Source organism: Hydra viridissima, unplaced genomic scaffold (genome assembly GCF_058129835.1).
Source record: "Hydra viridissima isolate aposymbiotic clone 2 unplaced genomic scaffold, HvirCarnegie_v1 scaffold_11, whole genome shotgun sequence".
Lineage (NCBI taxonomy): Eukaryota > Metazoa > Cnidaria > Hydrozoa > Anthoathecata > Hydridae > Hydra > Hydra viridissima.
The window spans coordinates 2,633,909-2,649,884 of NW_028324310.1; the positions used below are offsets into that span (position 1 = coordinate 2,633,909).

Here is a 15,976-nt window from a genome sequence, read left to right on the forward strand (position 1 = left end):
TGAATATAGCTCTAATATTAAATTAGTTATGAATTTTGTCCAGTTAAAGTGCATTCTGGCCCACTGTGCGCCGGCAGAATATTTTCAAGGAGGGGGGGGGGGGCAAAATAAAATTCAACAGTGATATTTCAAAAACTACATAAATGCATCAATTAGTCAAGTCATTTTATTAGACCAGTGACAACTGAAAATTAAAAAAAATGTAAAAATAAAAACACAAGAACTAAATCATTGTTATTCAGTAAATAGAAATTGTAGTCGTCTGCGTTCACTGCCAAACTTATTTACAATTTGTTCCATAAACTTTGTTCCATTCAGATTTTCTGGAGCGTATTTTTTCATGATGCACGCTCAGCATGCAAAGCCCAAACAAACGCTCATTGGACATGGTTGATCGTAGCCAAGTCTTCACGCGCCGCAATGTACTAAATGATCTTTCTACAGTACATGTTGTTGTTGGCAGTGTTATTAAAATGAGCAAAGCTTCACGAACTGCAGCGTAGAAAATAGTCCTTGGTAGTAAATCTGTGAATTTGTTTATTGTGTTTTTTGAAAAGATTGAATGGCCCAAAAATCAAACCAAATTACACAATCGAGTTTAAAGTTATCAATTTTGTATACTTCATTGGCAGTTGACATTTTCTCAATGAATTTTTCACGAGTTAAAGTTCTTATCTTTGCAGGATGAAGTAAACAAAGGTTAAATTGAGCAATTTTATCTTCTGGGAACCGCCTTTGAAGCGAATCGATTAATGAATCGAGATAAGGGATATACATAGCCTGGTGAAAGTATTCCTCTACATTTGTATCTGTTACTCCACAATTGTTTCGGTATAACTGCCTTGAACATTGCCTTGGTGGTGTTAGTTGAACGTTCAACTTTCCAGACAACTGATCACTCTGAATGTTCAACTTTCCAGGATCACTCTCTTGTAGACATCTGCACTGAAATGTATATCTGCCTTGTTACGGTGTAAATTTATAACCAAGAGCAATTTGTGAATGTGCCTCTTTACTTGGGAAGGTCTAGTTGAATGGCTTGAAGTACTTGAGTACAGGGTTCCAGGAGAGCTGAGTAAAATGAAGTGATAATTAGTCCAAACAAAAAAGTTGTTGAGTTGGATGCTAACAACAACTGATGTGTCGATTGACTTGTGTTTTTTGTTTGCTTCGTTAGATAAAACATCCAACTGGGTAAATATTTGATCAAAATTATCACAAAACACTTGTATGCTCTTATACTTTGCAGTCCATCAAGTCTCGCAGAGAAGAGGAACGTTGGGTATCATTGACCTTCTCTTAGGACTTTCACGGAAAAATGCAATAATTGACTTGATAGTACCAACTGTACTGCGAATTTGCGGAAGTGCACTCAGATCATTTACACTCAAGTTCAGTCTGTGATGATCTAAATTGAGACCTAATGATAAACACTTGCTTAATATGGCGCTGGAAATTAAAGCAGCAGACATGTCGTTCAGTGGAACAAATCCAAGGAATTCTTCCTGAATCATTTGCTCTTCCCTGAAATATCGGCTGTTTCATCAGCTAATACTGAGAACCCAATGGAGTTATTTGAAGCTGACACAATATCATTTACCAGAATCTGTTCAGATACTTTGATCAATTCTTTTTTGGTTTGATGTGATTTATATTTTGTATTCTTTGCAGCAGTATCAAGGTGATTTTTTATAATCTTATCACCAGCCTCAATTTAAAAGTTCAATAGCTGATGCATATTTTCTTTACTTCCTTCCTTCCCTCGCAGAGCCAAATCATTTGTTCCACACAACAAAATTGTTGAAAGGATAGAAAAGAGCTTCTTCAATAATGCGTTTTATAGAATCATCAAGCTGACATACAATTTCCTTGTTTGGATTTCTTCTCACTGCCATGAAGCTTTCAGCATCTTGTTGAGAACACATATGCCATGACGATGACATGTGATTTCGAGCACAAGGCTGTAGTAATAAATGCACCTTGAAAACCTCGATGTATTTTTTGTCGGAAAAGAATGCAATATATACAAACAGCACCTTTTAGTTTTGAAGAGTACGCCAACCAAGGAGCATATTGAACCAACCATGCATGTCTAAACCGTCGCTTTCCAGCTTCATGTTCTGGCACATCTTTTTTGAAAACACAAGTTTCATGGGGCTTGAATGGTTCGGTTAGTATATGATACTTGAGATCATCATTTATTCTAGCTGTTGCCTGAATATAAAGTCCAACATCGAAAACTGAGTTATCGTTATCATTTTTACATTCTGATGATTTATCTGCAATCATAACTTGACGTTTTCTGCATGTTTCCGTTTCATGCATCAACATCTTGTTGCTGTTTTTCATCACAATGGCTTTCACTTGGTGCCACTACTGGTCGAGGAAGAGTAATGTGTTCCTGTGATTTTTTTGAATCATCTGTAGTTGCAACACATTTAAAATTGAAGTAATCCAAAATATTACTACTTTGTTGTTTTTTAGATATTTTTTTCAGTATTCTGAAGAAAAAAAATATCGTAAAAACCTAAATTTAAAATAGTCCACAAAATTAAATAAATTGAAGAAACTTTTTTTCAAAAATTTTTTCAAAAAGATTTTACATCCATGTTTGTTTACAATTAGTTAAAAAACTAATGTGAAGTAAACACCTAATAATGCTAAATTATATAATAATATAATGATTAGTTAAAAAACATTAAATGATTTATTAAATATAAATTAGACATATTTCAAAAAAAATTAAATATTTATAATTAAATATATATAATTATACATTTAGCTAGCAAAAAACAAAACAAAAAATAAAATACAGCAGGTTAATGCAAGTTAATCAAATTAAATATAATTAAATAACTATAATAAATTAAATATAATAAAACAAATTAAAAAACTATAATAATCAACATTTAGCTAGCAAAAAACACAAGGTAATAGTATTATTAAAATGAATATAACACAATAAATTGGAAAAAAATAAATAAAAATACAATACAAACAAGAAACATTTTGCCAACAAACAAAAAAACAACAGCATAAAAAAGTAAATAAAACTGACACATTAAAAAATAATTTAAATAATTTGATCACTGTATCCTATCTTTCTTTGTTAGTTCGAAGTTTATTTGTTTGCGTAAGAACTTTGTTATTGTAATTCGATTTCTTTTTTTTTATTATTTTTATTATTTCCTTTATTTTCCTTTTTTTTCTTCCTCTCTTCTTTTTGGCTTCTATACTTCTCCTTTATCTATTGTTTTTTTCTATTAACTCCTTTTTTATTTTTCTATGATCTATTTCTATCATATTTTTTTTTAAACTTTCATTCAAGCATCTTTTTTTTAAAATATAAAATATGCCTTTACAAAAAAGCTTCCGTCATTGTGGAAGTCATTGCATTTGATAGTAATATTTCATTTAAACTGTAGTCATTTACTTTACGGTGAGTAAACTAGGTGGGCAGACGATCCCATGGCTCAGAATCAGGTCAAGTTTTTTGTTTGCCGTAATTTGCGTATCAACACAAAATTTAATGCAATTGAATAAAAATGGCCGTCCGTTCATGCTTATTACACTTACAATAACCAAAGTTGTAAACAAAAACAAGTAATAATTTGTTTGTTTACCTTAATCAATCTTACAATAATAAATAAAAATTGTATAGATTTAAATAAATATATTTATAAATATTTAACTTATTTTTCATAGTTAACAAAGTGTTTTAGATAGGATAGTTTACAAAGTGTCTTATTTTGATAGCATTCCGCTAGCTTTGACGTTTTTTAAAAGTAGTTTGACTAATTTTTTGAACGTAGCCGTTCAAGCACCCATGTAAGTTCATAATTAAGTTTTTATTGAATTTTTTAATAAATTTGATTAAAATAAAAAGATATTATTTTGCTGACTAGTATCACCAAAATGTTATGTTTTGCAAAATTTTATACAAATATTTAGATTATTTTTATAATTATATAACTATATTATTTGTGTAAACATTTCAAAGTAGTGTAAAATAGACTTTTCTTTGTTTATATAAATTAGGAAAACGAGGTAGATACCTATCACCAGTAAATATAAACTTAATGTTGGATGAAGTAGTACTAACTGACTTTTATAAAATCTTATTTTTGTCAAAGTTAATTTAAGTAAATATTTTATACCGTCAGTAGTAATATTTGGTTTTTTTCAAGCAACTTTGAGACGCATTTTAAACAATATTCTTTCAGTTACAGGTTTTTGGTATATTTTGATTTGTTATGTTACTTTAATATTATAGTGTAAACTGTTTTGTTAGTCAATATACAATAGACAGAAGCATAAATATAATGTAAAATCTAAGATTTCGAATAGGTCTTAATAATAGCCACTTGTTTGAGCCATGGCTCCTATTTGTAACCGATGTGGATATTATTAGGACAATTTAATTTATTCTGTATACAGACTATATTATAAACTATGTTATAGTTTATATATAAACTATGTGTATATATACACAATGTATATATGTATAGACTATATGTATGTATATAGACTATATTATAAACTATATTATAGTTTATACACAATAAATTAAACTATTATCCCAATATTACCTATAATTTTATTTACTTTACTGCGTATAATTACTAAGTATAATTAGTTTTTACTTTACAGTGTTTATTATAAGAGTTTATTATGTTTGTAATGTTTGTAATTACGTAATTTCATTAGTTTCATTATTTTCAATTTTATAGTATATATATTTATAGTAATATTTAGAATAATAACAGTTTATAACCACAATTTATAAACAAACAATAACATAAATGGTTTTAAATTTTTTTACAATTTCAAACATAATTATGTTCCTTTTTTTTTTAGTTTTCTTTGTCATGATTTGATTAGTTTGCTTTCTGTTGAGTTGAGATTTATGTGTTCTTCACTTAACTTGTGTCCCATTGTCAACCCCACTGCATCTCTCTCTATTCCAAGATCCCAGTCATACAAGCTGATTATTTGATCCCAAACAAGCTGCTGACCATCAATCTGAAACAAACAAAAAAGTGTTACATATATCTGTAAACCAGATACCTACGATCATAGTTACAATACTAATGTATATGTATGTGTTAAAATAAAGCATGTGATAATATTCTTCACAAAAAATATATACATACCATAAGATTTCTACTTAAAGAGGTTCCATGTGAATTTTCGAGGTTGTTTCTAGTGGTTTTCATTAAATGAGGTACATCACAAATGAAAAATAGCTTTCGGTCTAAAGAATAAAAACATGAAGTCTCAAAAATATTTTAAAAGATGACTTTTTTGAACAATTTAATGTTGTGCCTCATTTTACTGGTGCTTATTGAAAACTAACATCTTTAAAGTCATAACTGCCCATGAATTCAGTGTAACTATATTTTTAAAATTTTTTATAATTGTAATGCAATATACAATTATTTATACATACCAGGACAAAACTCATTCCAAGTCCAGTAAATTACACCATCTTTGGTATTTTCTTCAGAATTCCAAGCATGGAGACGCATAAAACTTCTATTTGGAGATGCACCATCAGCTACAATTGCCATCATCTTTAGACCAATAGACTCTAATTGCCTTACACCATCCCATATGGTAAAGTACAGTTGGCTGCTTGAAAGACCCCCAGCAGAAGCAAAATGGCCAAATACATATTTTAGAGAAGATGTGATGCCCCTCACCATTAACACAGTTACATATGATGCCAATGGTATGGCTGTTGGATCTTCCAAGTTGCTGTTTTCTTTATTTTCTGCATGTTTATTTTCAAACTTCAAGAGCAGCTCATTAATTGACCCAGTTTCTGAAAAACCAACCAACTTTCCAGTTGATGAGCTAAAAGCAAGACCACTTTTTATTTTCATTTCATCAACAATTATTGAAACATATCTTTGGTGCTCTTTTATATTTGGTAAATCAATTTTTCTAGTCAAGTTGTATATCACATCTTTGTTAAAACCACAGCCTGGGTCAGTGAAGTTGATATATTTCTGAACAGTATTTTTACAAGGTAGATTTAAAAATGGTGTTGAACAAATATGACGATAGGCACTTGGAGATTTCAAATATAAACTGATGCACCACCTTATAATTAAAGGATGTTACTTCATAGACCTTCTGTCTTTAAGTCCAGCCTGGATTTTTTGTTGCTGCCACAACAGTGCTTGAGGTGAGTCCTCAGTAAATGGGTTTTCTTCTCCATATTTTTCATATGTTTCCTCAATAATTGTCTGTTCCTCCTCTTGAAGAACAACGCCTTCTTCTATTATAGATTTTTCAAGTTTCTTTTGCATTCGTTGTTGTTTTGCAAGATTTTCTTTTCTTTCATTCTCTAAAAGTTTAATTTTTGTTAATAGTTCTGATTTAGAAAAGTAGCGGTCATTCTTTTTACTATTAGATGTAATAGATGATTGACTTTCCTTACTCTTTAACCTGGATTCCATTACACGCAAGTTAGTACGGTAGATGGTACAAGAATTACAACAGACTTCTGAGCATATTAATGAACAATTTTTATGTCTAATAATTTTAAAGTTTTCAACTGTATTGCCTTCTTCCGTCTCAATTGTTCCAACATCCTCATTTGATGTACTTTGAAAATTTTTAAAATCAGAAAATTTATCTCTGATTAAATAGTGGAAGTCATTATTACCTTTACAGATATTTATACATGAAATAATGGAGAATATAATATTAGCAGATTGAAGATTTAGTTGATCTGGAAGAGATTTAATAATACTATTTGATAATGGCACTTCACGTTTTAAAACTAATAATCTCCACATACCATTTGATTCTAGTGACAAAGTTTTGTTAACAGCTTGGCGATAACTATTGATTTCAACTTTTACAAAATAATTTTTGTTATTTTTATTATAACCGTCAAAACCATGTTTTGATGCAATTGCTTTTAACTGTTGATGTATATTTTTCACATTTACTTTTTATTTATAACAACTCTTGTGAGTGTGTCACATACATAACAAGTTTCTGTGTGTTCAGAAAAAGTGAAGAATTTATCGCTCCTTTCAACTTCAGAGCCTTTTTTGAATTTTAAATCTAACCTGTATAAAACCATATAACATGTTTTGCATAAGTATTCAGGATGTACTTTTTGATCGTCTGAAGTTATATCCAGCTTGTAAAAACTCAGAATTGCTTGTTTATAGATAATAACAGGTTTTAACTGATAGTGACTATCCTGCTTTATTATGCAGCCACACTTTCTACATAAATGTTTTAAATATTCCTCATGAAGACTCATTATTTATCCTGTAATGAGATAATAAATATGAATATAAGATTATTATTTTTATTATTTTTGATATAATATTTAGAAAAGGTTAAAAATAAGGTTGTACTTCATTTGTAAAAGGCTCAAGAATATGCAACTAAAAGTATGATCTTATCATTTTTATTTTGATATAATATTTAGAAAAGGTTAAAAATAAGGTTGTACTTCATTTGTAAAAGGCTCAAGAATATGCAACTAAAAGTATGATCTTATCATTTTTATTATTTTTGTTGTTACTATTAGTAACAACAGTAATAATAAAAATAATAAGATCATTATAACTTAAAGTAGCTCTACATGACAGTTTAAAAATGCTTAAACAAAAATGCTCATTAAAAATACATACTTTATATATCTTTCCAACTCCTGAAACGAATAGTATTTTATGAACTTTAAGCTGCTTTTAGTTATAATACCTTTAGACAAAATGCAATTTAGGTATCGAAAGTAAGAAACTTTTTAACTAGGTCGTTCGCGAAAAAAAAAAATCACAAATTCAAGAGAAAAAAAAAGCGAGGCAAATAAGTTCGACATTTCCGACAAAAATAAGAAATACTCTCTGATTTGAACCTTAAAGTGGGAAGCATAATCTGAGAGTGGGGTGAAAAGAACACTAAAAATATCTTTTTCGACCTTTAAACTATATCATAGCAGCTTCAATTTAACTAGGAAAATTTATTTCACTTTACTCTATCCATTCTAGTAAACCAAACATAGCCTTTTTGCAAAAGCCTAGTTTTAGACGTCAAAGTTTAAACACAGCTAAATTTTTATTAAGCAAAGTTCATAGCTCAAATCAATCTTTTTCAGATTTGTGAACTATTCTTGATTAATTTTTTTGTCTTTTATAACCATAAGCTTCAGTAAATGCATAATTATAATGGGTTTACTGAGGGAGGTTTTTTGACGGAAATTTGACGGGTAGAAGTCGGAGTATCTGTATCATGAATTTTGAAAAATGACGGTAATACGCATAGTTTTTGGCTAATTGGCGGCACCTTTGATCTATAACAATGCGTTGAACGTCCATCTATTAATACGTCCTTGGTTGGTTGCAGTTTTCTTAAGCATTCCTTATAATGAATTTTTGTCTTTTAAATGGGCATAACTTTTAGTAGGATCATTAGTTTTTTATGAAATTTTCACCATTGTAATACTGATTTAAAGCTCTTTACAATGATATATAATAATTAAATATTTGAATAGTTTAAAAATTTTGCACACGTACCTATATAAATGAGTTAAATTGATGAGATATTGAAATCAAATCTTTTAACAGTTAAAAGAAATTTTGTAAATATTAAAATTTATTTTGCTTTTCCAGGGGGGGGAGGGGAGGGCAACTGACTCTCCCCTTTTGTTCTTGCCTGGCGGCGACTATTAATTTATACTATTGGACTCTGAGGAGTGTGTACTCTCATTCCATATAGGTTGTGTTCTCGGGTTCTAAGATTTTTGCTATTGTTGATAACAGTTTTTAAGGCTTAAATGAAGAACGTTAAGATACCGTGTTCTCTCGAGTATTGTCGTTAAGATACCGTGTTCTTTCGAGAACTGTCGTTTTTTTCAAGCTTCTACTTAGCTTTTAAAATTTTATCCCACCTCACTAAAAGTTTGCACAAATTAATTGAAGACCTTGGAATGAAAACCTCAAATGTCACAAACGATCTTTTTTTCAGGAGAGCATTTAAACTGAATTTCATGGTTCCACTAATATATATGACTATCTTTTATATGTCAAATCATAGAACCACATTTTGCGCACTGAATAAGTATAACTAATATTATTATTTAAGTATGCATAATTAAATATTGATTAAAAAGTTAATGTGACATTTGAGGTTTTTCCAAAAGATTTGGACTTTTGCTGTTTTTGCTTCAAAATACAGAGAAATTTCACTATAAAAGGAGAAATAAAAACAACAAAATTGATCTTTTTTTTTTCTTTTAGCTTATAAAGTGGAAGAAAAAGATCTTATGAATATTTTTTACTTTTTTAAGTAACAAAAAAAAAATAAAAATAATTAAAAGATAAAAGCATGAAATGCAAAACATTATAACTAAACTGAAATATTTTATCGAAAAAACTCTCAATTAAATATGAATTTTAATCTATATCAGTTAATCCCTCGCTATCTTCCTCGTCAGCATCTACCATATCGTTGTCACAAGGCAAATTTTCATAAAAGTTGGCATTTTGAGGATTTTGTAAATATTTACATAGTTTTATAACATCCTTTTTTTTGGCTCCCTTTAATGGAATCAAACCATTATAGGATAGTTTGTAGGAAATTGTTGTAGGTATACTGTTTTTTTTTTAGTATTTTAAATCTTTCCCAAGATCCAAAGAAACTATTTTGTTTAGCTATAACTTCGCCAACATTATCTCTGTCTATTTTATACATTCTGACTTGTCTTAGTTTTAAGTTTTTTCCATAATTTGCCCTAAAGTAAGGCTTAAGCATGTCTTTTATATTAAAAAAGTCTTCCTGTTTTGGTTTTTCAAGAATGAAAGGTTTTGGTGTTTTCCTTACTTCAAGACTTACCTTATCCCAATCCTCAGGGATATCTGCCAAGATTGTTTTTCATTTGGCAAAAAGGAGTGACCTCTTATAGGAAAAATATTACACAATCAATTTTTTTAAGTACATGTACTACCATTTACCAAAACCAAATCATGACAAAATTCTTATTTTGTCCAGAACACCCGTCACTCAAAATATATAAAGTTTTTGTACCCTGTGGTAAATGCTTATTTAACCAGTGGAGCAACATTGATGTTACATAATTTTGCCCACGTTTTGCCACTCCTTCATAATAAGAATACATGAATACATCATTTCGAGCTAATCATGTATCCCAAATACATAATACCACAACTGCCTAGAATAGAATACAGCATTTGTAGCCATATTTGGCAAAGGCAAATTTTGCATGAAGTCAAATGATATGACAGTAATATCAGTAGAAGAGCTCGCTAGTAGTTTTAAACGTCGCTTTTTATTTGTAAACTCTTGCGCTCTTGCCAAATAAAGCTTGTGTTCTATCTTCAGTTTTTGTTTGTCTTCTTCAGAAAAATCAAAAACTTGAAGTTTTGTTTTAACTTAATCACAGTATGAACATAAATCGCTGCGAGGAGATCCAAAGGATAGATTGTATTTGGTTGTAAAAATTCTGTAGTATGTATCATATTTTAGTTGGGTTTTGTAAAATTGTAAGAAGAGTTCATGTATTTTTTTTATGCTTAATGTCTCTGGAAGGTACCTTACATTTTTATTTTTGGTAAAAGAATAATGGCTTTGACGGCCTTTGAAGGATTGAATATGAGAATGAATAAGCTGTATTATTTGATCAGGTACAGCATGTGGGCAATTTTTATGTTTTCCTCTTTTATCTTTTGGGGCTAATCCTGTACTTGTGATATGATTTTGAATTTCTTTTTATATTTATCACTTCAATAAAACCATATAAATAAACATCTTGTTTATTTTTAGTTTCCATTTTGTAAAACATATCGAATACTTCCATTCTGATATCTGCATTTACTCTTTCAAAACAGTGTAATTTCTTGCACCTAAATTAACCAAGTATACACAATCAAAAAGAAGTTTAATTTTTTATTTTGAATAAGTTTCTCAAGTAAAACTTGTTCAACAAAAGTTATTAATCAACAAACTAATGGATGAAAAACATGGGATGTGAGGAATGGTGCATGCTTATTAATAACTGTTGATTGATGGTGGTGGTGATGATGATGATGATGATGATGATGATGATGATGATGATGATGATGATGATGATGATGATGATGATGATGATGATGATGATGATGATATCATCAATAAAATTTTTATAAAAATTTTATTTATATAAAATTTATCACCATATATATATATATATGTATATATATATATATATATATATATATATATATATATATATATATATATATATATATATATATATATATATATATATATTAGGGTGACACAAAATGTGTAAAAAAAAAAAAAAAATACCGCAGTACATTTTTCGGTTTTTTGTAGAGTCTCTATAGAGACTCTACAAAAAATGTTTCAGATTCCTAAGTGATCAGGAAGAGCTACATGTAAATTTGAAAATTTTACGTTCCAAGCATTTTTTATTTCTTCACTTTATTATCTTCAGATCATTCAGAAAGTTTTGAAAACATGCGTCAAAAACTTAAGATGTTTCTAAAACATTTGTGGTTATTTACAATTATTTAAAAAATAAAGTTTAATTCCAGCATAAATTGTGTGGTTTGCATTTTAATCACTTGGCAACTTTTGATTTATTAATTACCTTGCTTTAAACTTTGATTTATATACTATTTACATATCCGTACAAAATGTTGAAAATCAAAGAGAGAAAAACAAAAGAAATTAGCTATAACGCTCGTAGGTCTGTTTACCTGCTTAACTCGCCTTTAAGCTATTTACCTACAAACCAACTTCCATCGAATCGAAGTGTTCTTCGATATTACTTGTTCCTAACTTCAGCTAGAGATAAGCAATTCAAACCTATTAAAACAAACTTTTCATGTTCTCGAGCAAGAGAGGATGTTATATGCAAAGGGAAAGACGAGTTTTGTAACTCAAATACCGAAAAATACTGTTTACTTCGACAAATTGTAAATATTTGGAAGTCTGCAGGTTTCAAAAATTATTTGATTTCTGAGAGACGCATAGTAGAAAAGTTTAAATCTCTATATAGCAAATACAAAATTTTGTGCAACAGTAAAAGTTTTCAAATCAAAAAGGAAATTTCCGACAGCCACACAAATGAATTTTACAATATGATAGAGGAATTGTTTGACATCAGTGCGAAAGACTTTGAGAAGAAGTTGAGACACGATGAATCAATGCCTCGTGATATTTCTGCTATAAAAGAAGATTTGGCCTTATTAGATGATCAAAGGTATTTTTTTTCTAAATTTTAAAGATTTCACAAACTGAGATTAGTTGTAAAAAAACATATGTACTTATTTTTCATAAACATAAAGAATAATTTTTTGGAGAAATTTGTTTTTTTTATTTTAATTTTGCACAGAACTAACAGAAATATGATCATATCTTCTAAAATTGACAACGAGCTTGAAGCAAGGTTTCAGAGAAAGATCGATAAATGCAAGAGAAAAGAAGAATACAAAGATCGAGTACAGAAGAACAAAGAGGAAATTGGTGAAAAAAGGCAATTGAACCATAATTTTTTTTTTAACAATGATATAGATTTCAATTTAGCAGATGAGGAACCTACAGAACCTAAAAAAACAAGAGCTGAATCACAATTAGGTAATATCAAAGTATACTTTGATTAACACTTACAAATATTCATTTCAAATACTGATTAAATCATAAGGGAGAATATAAACAATTTTTTCTTATAAAGCACGGGCATTTTAAGTAAAATCATTCAGTTTTTGAAGTAAATGTATAACTGAGTTGAAAATCTTTATATTAATTTAGATGCTGGAAGTGTAATTGTTGAGTCGGAAGTTTTTATCCCAAATAAAAATATTAACTTTCACGAAGCAAGCTCAAAAAGTAGGCATCAGTTTAGACCAGCATACTTCAGAGTAGAAAAGGAGATTACCAGTGAGGGTCTCATTGCAGCAACAACTTCCACCAGTATAAGAGCCGGTCTCAGCGTTCGAGATCAAACCCTTCTTATTGCAAGTGTAGTAAACTATTTAGGAGGAGATGTTAAACAATTAAAGTTAAGCAGAGAATCTGTCAGAAGGCAACGTTACAGATTTTTAGAAGAGGAAGGAGGCCATATACGTAATGAATATATTGATTTAATGGCTAATAAGATGTTAGTTTTACATTTTGATGGTAAAATGTTAAAGCATATTGAGGAGAACACAGGCCACTACTAAAGATAGACTATCGGTATCTGTAACTAGCCCAAAGTTTGAAACCAAAGATGATCTTTTACTTGGTGTTGTGCCAACTGAGAGTGGTAAGGGAACTGATATGGCTATAAGTATTATGAATCTCCTAGAATATTTTGAAATTTGTGACTATATTATAGGATTCTGTTCTGACACCACAGTAAGTAACACTGGATGGAAATCAGGTGCAATAACTATTATGGCAAGATTTCTTGGTAAACCATTTCTTTGGTTATTGTGTAGACACCATATTGCCAAGATAATTATTACTTGGGTTTTTAATGCAATTTCAAAGAAAACATCTAAAGCCCCTGCAAATAAGTTGCTAAAAGATTTTCAGCAGAAATGGATAACAAAGTTTTATCCAAAAGTTTCAGCCAGTAGTGCTGTAGAAAAGTTCAAACGATTTCCTGAGCAAGACCTAATTGTTGGCAGTGACCTCTGCAAACTCTATTTGAAGGCTAAAAAGTTTGTAACTAAAGCACTAGAATATGAAATTTTCCCCAGGTATGTAACAATAATATTAAATGTAACAGTTTTTCCATGCATACATTTTTTTTAAAGGATATTAAATAAAAATAACAATGTTTTAGGAATGATTATAAACAGCTTGTTGAATATTTGGCGTATTACATGAACGTTAAATCTGAGAAATTAAATAATTTTCACATCTATCAGCCTGGCGCGTGTCACAATGCAAGGTTTATGGCCTATGCAATATACTTTTTAATGCTTGATATGACATCCAGAGTTGTTGAATATCTGACTCCTGAAAAGAAACATATGGTTGCAAGGGTAGCATTTATTGTTGCTATTTATTATGGACCTGCCTTTCTTAAATCAGGCAAAGCAGAGGATGCCGTTCTAAATGATTTTAATGCATTTAAAATTGCTGAAACAATTAAAACAGAATGGGATAATGAAGTTGGAAACTCACTTCATAAAAGCATGAGTAACCACACATGGTATTTGTCTCCTAAAGTTGTCTATCGCTAGGTGATCCTCATATGAAAGCAGATGCTAAGCGTTTATTCATTGAGAAGCTTTTAAAGTTTCCAGTTCCTAAGATATCAGAGATTTCTGTAGAAGCTCCATCGGCTGTTATTGTTACCAGTGATAGTAGATTAGAGGACTTAATTACGAAGGAGAGTTGGCTTTTTTTTATACTCACAGGTCACACCGAATCTGTTCGAGAGTGGCATACTTCAAGCGATTTCTTAGCGCTAGATTCATACAAACATTTCACTCAGTTAGTTTGCAATCTCAGTGTGACTAACGACTGCGCAGAAAGAAATATTAGCTTAATTGAAAATTTTGTTCACACTTCCCACAATGAGGATCAGAGACAGAACATTCTTTTGGTAGTAAGGGAACATAGAAAACTAATTACAAAAGATATGTCGCTTAAGGAACTGGTAAACTTGAAACCTAGAGTTGAAAAATTAATGTAAAATAATATCTATAAACATACTATAAACAGTGTTTTATTTTTTCTTAGATCAAACAAAACTATAGTTATAAACATATTTTGACCTTAATTTCTTATAAAAATTGTCATCTTCTTAAAAAAAAAGTCTTTATTTTCAAATTTGGGTGTGGGGGCGTGTGCCCCCCTAAAATTATTAAATCACATTTTACATTATTTTTTTAACTCTCAGGGCCGACAACACCTGTTCTACAACATTCAGTTAGTCTAAATTTTGTATTTAGACTAACTGAATGTTGTAGAACAGGTTAAGCAACTGCGGTTTTTGACTTTCTAAAAATTTCATTTTTCGACCCTAATTTGTGTCACCCTAATATATATATATATATATATATATATATATATATATATATATATATATATATATATATATATATATATATGATATATGGGGCGCTACTCGACTTTCTCCCCCCCCCCCCCCCTAATTTTATGATTGATTCTGATAGAGAATTTTATGCTGATTAAGAATCGCATAAAAACATGGGTCTCAAAATTAATGGAAAGTGCTCTAATTCGAAGTCAAAGTTATAAAAAATCCCACTAAAAACCCTAATATTCGCCATTTTTTTTCAAAACGCTTTCATTTTTAACGAAAATTAGTTACCGTTACATTGCGCAATAAACAGACCTGGTTTCCATAAGCCTTAGCATTATTATTTTAAAGTATTGTAACGAAAGTGTTATAACGAAATGAAATTAATATAAGATTTCAAATAAAGGTTGAACGTAGAATATAAGAATGTAGAAAAATTGATGAATAATTATTATTGTATCGTACGCTGGTTTTTTTTATTAAAAAAAAACGGTTTGAAGGTTACATTTTCTAAATTTTACATGTGATAGAACAACTATGAACTAAGTTTCAAAAGTTCTTCTTCTAAGAAAAAAAACTTTTGAATTCTTTTTTAAAATTTATTACAAAAATACATTACTTGCAATATAGTTTATTCTCTAATAAATCAAAAAACGGCTATTTTCATTGCCACAAAAAATTGCGCAAGATACATACTTTAACGATTTTTTTTAACGTAAAAACCATGCTATAAATGTTTTGCTTTTGTCAGCTAAAAGATCATTAACTTAGTATTTTCAAAATGGCGAATATTAGGGTTTTTAGTGGGATTTTTTACAACTTTGACTTCGAATTAGAGCACTTTCGATTGATTTTGAGACCCATATTTTTATACGATTCTTAATCAGCATAAAATTCTCTATCAGAATCAATCATAAAATTAGGGGGGGGGGGGGGAGAAAGTCG

At 29.6% G+C, this 15,976-nt stretch overlaps 1 protein-coding gene and 1 pseudogene across 1 annotated transcript; one reads left to right on the top strand and one right to left on the bottom strand.

Annotated features, from left to right (window-relative positions):
- Positions 1-4,866: 4,866 nt before the first annotated feature.
- LOC149881693 (uncharacterized) lies at positions 4,867-7,320 on the bottom strand. The gene is made up of 3 exons (XM_090065834.1): positions 5,450-7,320; positions 5,154-5,254; positions 4,867-5,022 (listed from the first exon to the last, which is right to left on the bottom strand). The coding sequence occupies exons 1-3, from the start codon at positions 5,883-5,885 to the stop codon at positions 4,867-4,869; spliced, it is 693 nt and encodes a 230-aa protein (XP_089921960.1). The 5' UTR covers positions 5,886-7,320.
- Positions 7,321-11,586: 4,266 nt separating this feature from the next.
- LOC149881694 (uncharacterized) lies at positions 11,587-14,680 on the top strand (annotated as a pseudogene).
- The last annotated feature ends 1,296 nt before the right edge of the window (positions 14,681-15,976 follow it).

Bases quoted from the DNA above. Each gene is read 5' to 3' on its own strand.
- LOC149881693 (XM_090065834.1), bottom strand. From the start codon at position 5,885: ATGAAAATAAAAAGTGGTCTTGCTTTTAGCTCATCAACTGGAAAGTTG. The intron at 5,255-5,449 runs GTATGTATAAAT...TTTATTCTTTAG, and splicing joins TTGGAATGAGTTTTGTCCTG to ACCGAAAGCTATTTTTCATT. The intron at 5,023-5,153 runs GTATGTATATAT...TGTTTGTTTCAG, and splicing joins CTTTAAGTAGAAATCTTATG to ATTGATGGTCAGCAGCTTGT.